We start from the raw sequence: 12,928 nt of genomic DNA, 5'->3' as shown, positions 1-12,928 counted from the left end.
TTTTCTTACGTTTTACTAAATTTGTCAAACAAAACCCTAATGTGGGGAAAAATCTATCATTTATGTATTGCCGTCTTCCAAGTGGCATAACATTGTTACTTTTTTGGCTACGGAGCTGGTTGATGGCTTATTTTTTGCGGGACATGTTATAATTTGCACCAGTATCATGTCGGAGTACACATGGTTTTTTGATCGCATTTTATAGCATTTTTTGTGGGATTGAATAGCTAAAAATCATAATTTTTGGAAGGTTTATAGCAGTTTTTTTTTACGGCGTTTATCGTGGGGGTTCAATAATGATTTACTTTTATTCTACGGGTTGTTACGGACGCGGTGATACTATATATGTGGGGTTTGTGTTATGATTTAGACTTTTTTTTTAGTTATATGTCTCTTTATATGTTTTGGGGGTTTGGGGCATTTTTAGTGATTTATTACTTTATTTTTTTATTGAATAACATTTTTTTTTTTACTTTTTCACTTTTATACCATGGGACATGAAGAAGCAATCTTCTGATTGCTTCTTCATGATAATATTCTGCAATACTCATGTATTGCAGAGTATTATCAGTGTCAGCCTATACACTTGCATAGGCTGGCACTGTGCCAGTAAGATGACGTCACAGACGCCATCTTACTGGCAATTCTAGCAAGTAACTCTGGGGTCCAGATCGGACCCCAGAGTTACTATAGCAACGATCGGCGCCCCCCGAAAACAGTTCGGGGGGGCCGATCGTGGGGGAAAGACCCCCCAGAGGCATGTTAGATGCCGCGGTCGCGCTGACCGCGGCATTTAACGGGTTAAGCACCCGCGATCGGATTCAACTCCGATCGCGGGTGTTACACTGGGGTGCCGGCTATTAGTTACAGCCGGCACCCCGTGTTTCCCGATGCCGGTTCGGCTCAGATCTTGAGCTGAACCGGCATGGGCTCAGCGTCCGATATATCGGACGCTGAGCGCTAAGTCATTGAGCTCAGCGTCCGATATATCGGACGCTGAGCGTTAAGGGGTTAATTGCAAAATGCAACGCCTGGTTGCCTGCTTTCAAAATTCTATAGGTTTTATGGCACCTTTACTTTTTATTCTGTTTTATTGCTATATTTTGCAGGTTGTGACTGTCTTAAAATTTCTAGCTGAAAAGCAGATATCTAGTTATTTAAGTCTATAAATTCTATAATACAATTTTGAAAATGATGCAATTGTCTGCTTTCAGAAAATATGTGGTTTCCTGCAGTTAACTTTAATTCCTTTTGCTGTAATTTCGATTTTATTTTTAAACGTCAAGATTGTAAAAATTGCTCTGGTCAATAACGCAACAAAATATCCAGAGATGCCTGGCAGTGAAAGGGTTAATACCCCTTGGTTGAATTCCCGGGTGAAAATGCTTGTCATCTATCTCCTGTTTATATATCTATCTCTCTAGTTATCTATCTCCTATAATCTGACCATTTATATATCTCGCTTTTTCTCTATCTATTTTTCAGTCTTTTTCTCTTCTCCTGTATTTCTCTCATATCTATATCATGTATATATCATCTACTTAATAGTTCTGCATCTAGAAATCTCTATCATCTTTCATACTTATCTTCTATCACAATAATTATAATTACAATTCCTTTATTTATATAGCACACACAGATTATGCAGCGCTTCACAGAGCTTCTCAGATCAGTCTCTGTCCCCATGGGGCTCACAATTAATCAACTTACCAGTAATTTTTTGGAGTGTGGGAGGAAACCGGAGGACCCAGAGGAAACCCTCGCAATCACGGCGAGAACATAGAAACTCTTTGCAGATGTTGACCAGCACTACAAGGCTGTAGTGCTAACCACTGAGCCACAGTGCTGCCCATCAATCTCCCTATCATCTATCTCCTATAAAATTCTCCCATATTACAGTTTGTTTTACCATACTAAATGGAGCCTCTTGCTGACTGTGACTGGTCATAAAATTGTTTTAATTTGGGGCCCCGCTTTTAGTTTTGCCCAGGACCCCACTTTGTCTAGAACCGGCCCTGAGCATATACAGTAAGTAAACATGAAGAGTAAGCCCTCAATGTTGAGCACAACTTTCTGGTAAAGCTGTGGTCTTTTACTTAGCACACAGGTCACCTGAGCAGCTGTGTGAGTCATTGAGATTATGTACCTGTGTATCATGCTTGTGTTTATATTTATCTTTTACAGTTACTGGAGCTGTGCAACGTGGTAAAAAATGATGCCCTGAAGATTGTTTCAGCTTTTAACATACCACTTGACACCATCCAAGCACCTATTGCTGGCATTCCTAACTCAAAGGCACAGTGGGCTTATTACCCCCAACCAAAAGAAGATGACCACAACATGCCAAAGAAAATCACTGCCAAACTATAATTTCATATCTGCTGGAAGTCGATACAGTACAGCCATTTAATAAGAAAACAATGACTGCAGGAAAATATCCAATAACCTTTGTAATTAACACACAATCCTCTTTTAATTGTTAATATTGAGAAAAAGCACAGATGTAAAAAATGTAACTGGACCACTATAAACTTGGGACTTTTGTAATTTAAAAGGTAGATTTTTTTACAAAATAAACTGAATTGTGTAAAGTTAATGTAATTGTATTTTTATTCATTATAAATAGACAATAACTTCAAGGCGTATCCAGCTGATTTATAGAATGAATACAGGCGGTCCCCTACTTAAGAACACCCGACTTACAGACGACCCCTAGTTACAAACAGACCTCTGGTAATTGGTAATTTACTGTACTTTAGTCCTAGGCTACAATAAACAACTGTAACAGTTATCACAGGTGTCTGTAATGAAGCTTTATTGTAACTCCTGGTTCTTATGACAATCCAATATTTTTAAAATCCAATTGTCACGGAGACCAAAAATTTGTTTCCTGGGGTTACAGTTATAAAATATACAGTTCCGACTTACATACAAACTCAAGAACAAACCTACAGAACCGATCTTGTACGTAACCCGGGGACTGCCTGTATTGGCAAATATTATGTATTATTATGTATGTTAAACTACTTCCCATACATATCTCCCCAAAATTTGTATGCTTCCAGGTGTATCACATAGTCCCAAGGAGGCACTTATTCCAGGATGTTTGGGAGGTATGACAGACATGTGCTGGTCATATTCCTTATGTATCACTTAAGGAATGTTCTATAACTACTACTAGAGTAGCTAATTGTTTTGTACGAACCCAATTTAAGAATGTGAGATATTAGAGTTTCAAGGTCTTAATAATTTAAGTGCCATAACAAAATCTTATACATTTTTGGGAATTCTAGCCAAAGTATGTGCAAATACAGTTATAAAAGTATAGTATATTCTCGGGGGTGAATTAGCAGATGTCAATCATTCACTGATGTTAAAAAATAGCAAAGTTTGTTCAGCTCCCAACAGCATGCAAAAAGTTATTTTAAAAAATCCACTTTATAAGAAAAATAATAGTGTAAAAACATCAGTAGACGTCCGTGGTAAAGAGAAACTGACGCGTTTCGAACCAATAGGTTCTTAGTCGTAGCCTGGTTTGCAGGACATGGAACATAGTATTTAAGCATAGGAGAGATAATCATGTGATGCGGCACAATGGACTTCCAGCATAGCAAATAATAAAAAATCAATTCAACTAAAGAAAATAAAGAAAATGACAAACTCATTAAAGAAGCATTAGATCTGTTTTATAATTTAAACCATGTGGAAACCTGGTTTGGAGAGTTAAAATCCAGTAAGCTTCATGTGAACGTAGTGACCTAGTCCAATCTCCTCCTCCTAGGGGGTGGGGCACATGTTCTATTGGGATGACCTCACGGAAGTGTTTGGAGAGACCAGACATACCTGAAGATAATGTAAGCCCTTGTTTCTTGGCACCAATCTTATAGTGCAACCCACGTACTGAACCTTACAGAAGGAGCAAGCGGCCAAATACACTATGTGATCGCTGGAACAATTCAGATGGGTATGTATATAATAAGATTTTTTGGTGCCAAAAGAAAAGAATTGCGTGGTCTTAAACAAATATTTACATAGATTGCACCGGATATGTCCACATATGGCACTGCCTTTATAACTTAACCAAGAAATGGAAGTGTTGGTATGAGAGACAAACATATTGGTAGTTATTATTTTACCCAAGGAGGGATCATTTCTGGATACATAGCATACCCCTTTATATGTTTTTTTTCATTATGCGTAAAACATCATGTTTTTGAGGGCTATATGTGGTGCAAAAAGTAATAGGGCAAGGATTGATGGTGGAATTTTTCTTTTTGTTGGATTTGGAGTATAGCATGTCCTGTCTTCTTAAATGAGTAGCTGGTGTGGCAGGACAAACTTTGCTATTTTTTGCCTTCCATGGTTACTGGTGCCCCAGCCCAGGTGTCCGTGCATCCACATATCTTCAATCCTACTATGGAGGTGAGCCAAACCGCAAAACTTTTTTTCTTTTGTATTGTGCTGGGCTTCAGTTTGTGCTATCCCCATTTCTATTTGTATTTACAAATTACATTTTCCCAATGTTTATTATTTCTTTCCACTCTAATATATGATACACACAAAGGGGCTCATTTACTAAGGGTCTGCGGACTGCACAAACATCCGATATTCCGACGATTACTGTTTTGCACTGTATTTAAAAGGGGATTGTGGCACATACGATCGGATTTTGGCGCAAACTTTGGCGCTGGCTTTCATACGACACAAATCGGGGGGGGGGGCAGGCCGTCGTGCGTTCCAACGGATTCGGACTGAGCGAGGGATTTAACATTTGAATTTGTATCGCAAGCCATGCACTTACATGCATCAGGGAAAAGAAGGTGAACTGCAACGGACCTGAGCGGGGAGCGAAACATGCAGGATATCGGGCGCACGATCTTAGTGAATCGTGCTGGAGTCCATGATCGTCGGACAACACACAGCGGGGATCACGCAAGGGACGGCTAAGTAAATGTGCCCCAATATCTTTTCTTTTTTGATATTCTGTAAACTGCTGCATGGCAGCCAACAATGCGACCATGAACTCAAATGTCTCCACAAATTTGCAATCTTTTTTTTTACAAACTACACACTCGGATCGACTAAGTAAAGCCAAAGAAATTTTTTCTGTATCAGAAACAACACAAGAAAACAAGTCCACTGTGCGAACTGTGGCGAACGATTTGGAAAAACACATGCTCAATCAATTACTTCACCACACTCTCCAAGTATTTAAAACACAACATGATCCCCTGGGGCTTACGTCTCTACAGATCTCCAACAACAATTTATTCTGAAGAATTCATCAAGCAGTGGTATAACATACTTACAGATTGTTCACTGAAATTAATAAGTCTCATAGTCCAAAATGAAGAAACCAAACTTGCAGAGCTGTACCAACAAATTACTCATCTGGAATCCAACATGAATCAATATACAGCTCTTACGGACTATAACAACCTAATGTCTCAGATCGAAACTAACGTGAAAAAATTGGAGGCAACTATTACTACAACCAAAAAGAATAAATTTACAAGGGACTTACGAGACTTACCAATCGGACCTGGAGAAGCAAATCCGATAGGACACCTAGATCCATTTTTAAGAAACGTAACAATGTGAATTACCAACCACATGTTAGTTTTAGCTCCTCCGATTGTGACACAACAGATATCAATACTGATTTTTCTGACTATGAGTCCAATGATACATGGGATAATGTCTCCAATACTAATAGAACTGAAGTAAACAAACAAAAAAACAGAAACTCCACTACTTAAAAGTAAAAAAAACTATAGAAAAGGAGACGGTACACACAGGACTGCATCCAGTTTCTCTGCTGCCTGAGGCGAAAAATGAAATGGCGCCCCCCTTCCCCCCATTAAAAATAAGCAGCCCCTCCATTAAAAATAAGTAGCCAAAGTCCTTCCACATTGCTGTAACCAGCTTCTGTGTAAAAACTTAACAGCAAGTCCACTGGTAATTAGGCATTTTGGGGATGCGCTGGATCCGGTGGCTGCATTGGAGGTGGGGAAGCTGGGAAGTAAACGAAGCCGATACCCAACATTAGTATTGATGCAGAGAATATGGAAGGTTTATAAGCAGATAATGGGGGTAAGGCCTTCGACAAAGTATACTCCATTATGGAATAATACACATCTGGGAGAGGTTTATATGCTGGAGAGTATCCAAAACTGGAAACAGAGAGGGGTAAGATATTTACGACAGGTATATGACGGATCCAACCTTAAGTCCTTTAGTCAACTGGTGGAGGAGTTTGAGATACCCAGGAATATGTTTTATCAGTACCTGCAGTTAAGACACAGCTCACAGGCGCAATTTGGATCTGAGGAGATCGAATTTTCATCACTGGGAGTCATGACAGGGGTAGTGCAAGCACAGAACATGAGGAGTCTTATCTCAATACTATATGGTGCGATAGTGGATAAGCGGTTGGGGCATCTAATGGACACAACAAGGAGGAAATTGGACTTCGAGGTCGGGGAATTAACGGATGATGAATGAGAAGGAGATTCTAGAGTCACAGGTTGCTCGCGGTGCCTAGCTGAGGGGGCTGATATGTTACATATGTTCTGGACGTGCCCGGAGCTGAGGGGGCTATGGAATAAAACTCAGCGTTTAGAACAGAAGGTGTATGGGGTCCAGATCCAGCAGGGTCCTAACATGTGTGTATTGGGATATGTGGGTGGGATAGGTGTCACTAGAGCAGAACAGAAGGCAGTGGCTAAGTTGCTGCATCAGGTGCGTAAGACTATTGCAAGGCACTGGTCGGACGCTGATCCACCGAGGATGTCGTAAATTACAAGCTCAATGAACAACACAATTAAGATGGAATTGGGGGTATACCTGAAGAGAAATGCAATCAAGAAATTTGGGAAACAATGGAAAAAATGGTTGTAGTGTCCAGGAATAGAAACAGAGGATCTGATTCGGAGATGCCCAGAAGGATAGCCGGAATTGGGAGGGAAAGGTAAATGGAGGTTGAAGGGATATTTTCTGAGGTACACGAAACAGCCAGACCTGGGTGGGGGGATTTGGGGAGATTGATTATATGTTCAGAGCTGATGAGACTATGTTATTTGTATATGTATGCTGTGATATGTATATGCTTTAATAAGTTACCTGGTTTAAAAAAAAACTGCAATCACATGGTCTAGATCATTACCCTATACCAGCAGGCCCTTATAACAGGTAACATAACAGGTCACTAACTGACTCTCTGTTCTCACAGTAGCCTCAGTTTAGGGTTGGAGTGAGACCAGGGCCACATCTGCCATGCCAGATAGCGGCTCCCCAAGCAGGGCAGCGTCCCGGTGCTCAGACCAACCATCTCAGCAGAATCTACACCGTGTGCTTATCATCATATCCTACTCCTGTCTCTCACATGATCCTCCTTCTGCCTCCTCCCACAACATGCCGGTATGACTGCAAGAGTGCAGTGAGGGCGGTCAGCAATACTGCCATCTACTGCAAGTACTTGCCACTCTAACTGCTCCTGACATGAAAGCTGCAACAGAACTGCAGTTTCTTGCAGCCACTCACATTTGTCATGCTTCCGCAGCAAAGTGAGGCTTCTGATAGCTGCCCCTCTCCTCATCAGACCTGGCTGAAGGGGCTGGAGATGCAGTCAGGAGTCCAGAGCAAAGGAGTTTGAACAGAAGCCAGTGAAGGAGTGAGACCTAGTAGAGAGGCACACTATAAATTTCTGCCAGGTCTGTTCCCTATGCAACATCCCCCACCGGGGCCTAGCCCTTTGCGGTGAGGCCTGGAGTCAGCCGGGGCCCGCGGTACCGGAGTGGCTGGCGGTTGCGGCCTAAGCACGCTATTGTCACGGTGCTTGGTACGGGGGAACCGGAGGGCTGTCCTACAGCCTGGCAGGTCTCCAGCAGGGTGGTGTTGGCAAGAAATGATGAGGGAGAGGCTGCTATAGCGGATCTCCCTGGGGCAACCCCTTAATGTCCCGAGTGTGAGTCTCTGGGTGATGGACAGGGTGCCGGTGATGAAGGCAGCCGTATTAGCAGGGACCAGACTGAGACAGAAGTTGAAGAAAACAACTTACAGTTCTTTATTTGAACCGGCAGGAACCGCAGCAACATGCCTTTAACAGGTAGATGGAGTGCTGAGATGTGAGTTGGAGGGAGCCTCAGGAGATAGTTCACCAGCCTGGATGTAGAGGGCAGGCTGGGAAGGCAGCTGTGTCCTGGTAGGAAGCTTCAGCTTGTCCTGTAGGGCTTCAGGTATCACCTTTAAAGGTAAGATGATACCCTTTTCCTCACTACACTAACTCTAGTCTTCTTGCTCCACTCTTCAGAGGCAGGGGCTAGGCTCTTCCTGCTCTGGTATGGGCTAGACAGAGATTGCTCACTCACTCACTGATCTCTAGGATTCTCCTAAAGTCCTCTTTCTCTCCAGAATCTGAGACCCAGAACATTCCTGGCCAGGGAGTTTTATTACCTCCCTTTGGTCAGGTGGTGGCTGCTCCTCCAATCACATCTCAGCTTACAGAGCACAGGATGTAACACATATCATTGGACAACAGCATCTTGCATCATACAAAATACTTAACCTCTGCCTTGCCAGGCAGGATTCACCACTGCAATACCCCTATGTCCTATCAGGACCATGTAGTGTAATGGGATTACAGTTGTTTTGGGGCACAGAGGGGGCTAAGGGCACTTCTGGGAAGTGCAGGCTGTGTGAGGTGTAGGGACAAACCGCCCATGGTCCTGGAGACAGGCACCTGGGTTGGTGTCGGACTAAGACAAAAAAAACATGTAGCTGTATGACAGTTGGTCGCTGACGCCATTAAACCGAACTGTACAGTAGGAAAGGTGTGGTGTCATGTCCTGTAATCCACTCCTTGCACCAAGGCCTGTATATTTGTTTTATCAACGCTTCTTCCCTGGCGGCAATTATATAAGGTGTCTATCTGCATTGCGTTAGCATATGCGACACAAGTACCTCCTGACTGGCATCCTTACCCATGTATGGGTGGCATCCAGGTGCTATCTCTGTAATACCCCCGGTCCCCGTAGGACCCGCAGTTTACAGACTACCCCCCATGTGCAAACCTCAGTTTGAGGGATCAGGTAGCGGTCAGTGTTTTACATAGAAAGACGGTCCGACACAGCCACACTACAACCTGAAAAGCCTATAAAAGGGTTAATGCAGACTACTGGCATATATGACAGTGTGCAAACAGGTTAAGATCACATTGGCTTAGGAGCCCAATGGGTACACATCTTGAACGTTACAAACGGTACAGAGGTAGATAGGCTACTCAGGGTAGCGCGATAGCAAATGTCTCTTTTCCTACAAAGAAGAGGCATAAAAAGTGCAAACAGAATGTCCATACCTAAAAAGGAAGGCATTAAGTGCAAAATAATAAGTCAATAGACATAGCAACTTTTCCCTGGTAGTATCTGGCAAAAGTCTCTCAGAAGGTCTCTACTGACAAAGTCCATCTTCTGGGTACAGCCCTTGATGTGGGGGAAAAGTGCAATGAAGAAGCAAAGGGTCTCCTCTTTTTGGAGAGGGACAGAGTCCTTTGAAGAAATCTCTGCTGTGGCAGAGGAAGGGGTGCTATCATAGCACATGACAATAATCAGTTTAAGGAGAGTCTCTTGACTGAGATAAATAAGGGTAAGAGTCTCAGGAAAGTCTCTGGCTCTTTGGGGAAAATGGAGATAAATATACACAATATGTATAGTACCTGAAGTGGGCTACAGCCCTTCAGGGGTTACTCTGCATCTTCTTCGGTGGTAAGTACTTCGGTGTCAGAAAAGCGTACCTGCCTCCTGCTTCTGCGTGTCACCAGCTGGTACTCCTGCAGGTACGCAGGAGCTTTACCTTTTGTTTCCCTTTGAGACCTTCGAAGTTCCGGCCTGGAGAAGATAACAACCTCCTCATCGTCCTCCTCTGAGTCAAGCGCTGGAGTCGGAGTCTCAGCTGCCTCTGATGCTTCAGGGGTTGCAGACACTGGAGCCGGATCATCCTCCACAGGCAGCAGGATTGGAGACTGCGGTGGGGATGATGGTCTCTCCGAGGTACCTCTTACTGGAGTGGAAACAAAACAGAATTGAGGCACAGTCACAAGTTCCAAGAAACTGGGGGTAGGCGAACACAAGGAGGTCTGTAAGTCGGGGGTCGAAGTGAGAGGTGTAGACATAGGGGCAAAAGGACGAAGACATCTCTTCAGCCGGTTCCTATGTACCCGGAGTGGTGGACGGTCTCCTCTTGAAATCTCGTAGACTTCAGGGGAGAGACTGTCCCTAACTAGGTATGGCTCACGCTCCCAACGCCCATCTAGCTTACTGGTAGGATGGTTGTTGCACAGCCACACTCGATCTCCTGGGGCAAAAGGCTCAGCACAGGCATTACGATCGAAGTCCCTTTTTTGTTTCTCTCGGGCCTCTTCCAACCGCAGATCCACAACTTCTCTGGCATCCGCCAGGCGCCTCTGGTGTTCGTGAACCCAGTCAGTCTGAGGGAGTAAAGACTGGGAATCAGGGGGCTCCATGTCCCAGGTCATATCAGCAGGGAGATGGCCGTGTCTCCCGAACATCAGATAATACGGGGTGTATCCTGTGGAGCAATGAGTGGTATTGTTGTACAGGTACACTAATTCGGGCAACAGTTTTGGCCAGTCAGCCCTTTTTGCAGGGGTCAGAGTCCTCAGCATATTGATTAGAGTCTGATTCATCTTTTCACAAAGCCCGTTGCCTTGGGGATGATAGGCTGTGGTCCTCAGCTTCTTGCAGCCATATAGAGTGCACAGCTCCCGGAAGACTTGGGACTCAAATGCTGTTCCTTGGTCTGTAAGGATCTGGTCCGGACAGCCATAGGGGAGGATGAAGCTCTTCCACAGGGCCGCTGCGGTGGTCCTTGCAGACAGATCTCTGACAGGTACTGCAACCACAAACTTGGTATAGTGGTCGATGATCGTAAGAGCATAACTGTGACCGGATCTGCTGGGCTCCAACTTCACGTGGTCCAATGCCAGGATCTCCAAGGGCCGTTGGCTCACAATGGGACGGAGAGGGGCCCTTTGATTGTGTCGCTCTCCTCGAGCGATGGCGCAGGCTGGGCATTCTCGACACCAGGCTTCAATGTCGGACTTCATGTTGACCCAGAAGAATCGCCTTCGGAGGGTGGCTTCAGTCTTCTGAGCGCCAAAGTGTCCGGACTGGTCATGGTACATTTCCAGTACTATTTTGGCATCCCTCCTGGGAATCACAATCTGGTACAGCCGGTCATAAGTGATAGGGTCCAGAGTTCTTCTCTTTAGCAGACCCTGGTGCATGCTCAGAGTCTTTCTCTGGCGCCACAATTGAGACAGTTCTCCATCAGCTCTTCTGCGCCGGATTCTTTCAGGCACTCGCCCACTAGAGAGATAGCCCATTACTTCTCCTATGGCACGGCTATCAGTCTGAAGACTCATCCAGAGGTCCTTTTCCGCAGGGGGCTCTGACTCTTCTTGGGGAGTAGCTGGCGCTGCCTCTGTCGGTAGGGAGTAAACACTCTGGGCATCTTGACGCACAAACCGGGCATAGAATGCTGGCATCTCGACATCTTCCCACTGAGCATCCGTGGAGGGTCCCTCCCACTGGTCAGGGAGACGGGACAGAGCGTCGGCGTTGTCATTGGTCTTACCAGCCCGGTACTTGATGGTAAAGCTGAAATTGGCAAGTCTGGAGGCCCACCGTTGTTCCAGTGCTCCAAGACGTGCGGTGTTCAGATGCGCCAACGGATTATTGTCTGTGAAGACAGTGAAAGATGATGCAGCTAGGTAGTCCTTAAACTTTTCGGTCACAGCCCAGACTAACGCCAGAAACTCCAACTTGAAGGAACTGTAGTTCTGGTCGTTTTGCTCCGGTTCTCGGAGGGAACGGCTGGCGTAGGCTATGACCCTTTCAGTTCCGTTTTGGAGCTGGGATAATACCGCCCCTAGACCTTGCTTGCTGGCATCAGTGTATAGGGTGAAAGGCAGACTGTAGTCTGGATATCCCAACACCGGAGGTTCAGTCAGCCGTTGCTTGAGCATCTGGAAGGCAGCTTCTCGTTCGGCCGTCCACTCAATGGATACTCGGGAACGTTGGCTCTCTTTTGGCAGGCCCCTTAGGAGCTCTTGCAGGGGAGCCGCCAGCTGGGCAAACTTCGGGATGAAACGCCTGTAATAACTGGCAAATCCCAGGAAGCTTTTGATGTCCCGTACGGTTGATGGGGTAGGCCAGTCGTGGACAGCTGCAATCTTCTCTGGATCTGGCTCAATTCCATGAGCGCTCACCACATGTCCCAGGTACTTGACACTAGGTTGTAGCAGGTGGCACTTGGATGGCTTGACCTTCAACCCATGTTGGGTCAGGATTTGGAAGACTTCAGCCAGATGGTGGAGGTGGTCTTCATAAGTCTTGGAGTAGATGATAATGTCGTCCAAATATAGCAGGACGGTCTCGAAGTTGCGATGACCCAAACATCTCTCCATCAGCCGTTGAAATGTGCCTGGGGCGTTGCATAGCCCGAACGGCATGTTGTTGAACTCGAACAGGCCCATTGGGGTGGTGAAAGCCGTCTTCTCTCGGTCTTCTGGCGCCATGGCCACTTGCCAGTAGCCACTGGTCAGGTCCAGGGTAGAGAAGTAGGCAGCTGACCCTAGGGCTGCGAGGGATTCCTCGATTCGAGGCAGAGGATAGGCGTCCTTGTGGGTGATATTGTTGATTTTCCTATAGTCAACACAGAATCGAAGGGTTCCATCCTTCTTCTTCACAAGGACCAGCGGGGCAGCCCATGGGCTGCGACTCTCCCGGATAACGTTGGCTGTCTTCATCTCTTGTACCAGCTTCTTCACCTCTTGGTAACGGGCTGGAGGTATGGGCCGATATCGTTCCTTGATAGGAGGATGAGAGCCAGTAGGGATGGTGTGTTGGAT

General features: G+C 45.2%; 1 protein-coding gene across 1 annotated transcript in view; it reads left to right on the top strand.

Annotated features, from left to right (window-relative positions):
• The window catches only part of ACOXL (acyl-CoA oxidase like), a 257,177-nt gene extending 254,581 nt beyond the window's left edge, over positions 1 to 2,596 (top strand). The window contains exon 19 of the mRNA XM_072141224.1: positions 2,185 to 2,596. Coding sequence (XP_071997325.1) covers positions 2,185 to 2,370 — 186 coding nt within the window. The 3' untranslated portion in view covers positions 2,371 to 2,596. The remainder of the gene's footprint in view (positions 1 to 2,184) is intronic.
• Positions 2,597 to 12,928: the final 10,332 nt, after the last annotated feature.

Source organism: Engystomops pustulosus, chromosome 3, assembly GCF_040894005.1.
Source record: "Engystomops pustulosus chromosome 3, aEngPut4.maternal, whole genome shotgun sequence".
NCBI classification, from domain to species: Eukaryota; Metazoa; Chordata; class Amphibia; order Anura; family Leptodactylidae; genus Engystomops; species Engystomops pustulosus.
The sequence above is the reverse complement of the archived record's forward strand: the minus strand, read 5'-3'. Positions and strand labels throughout refer to the sequence as shown.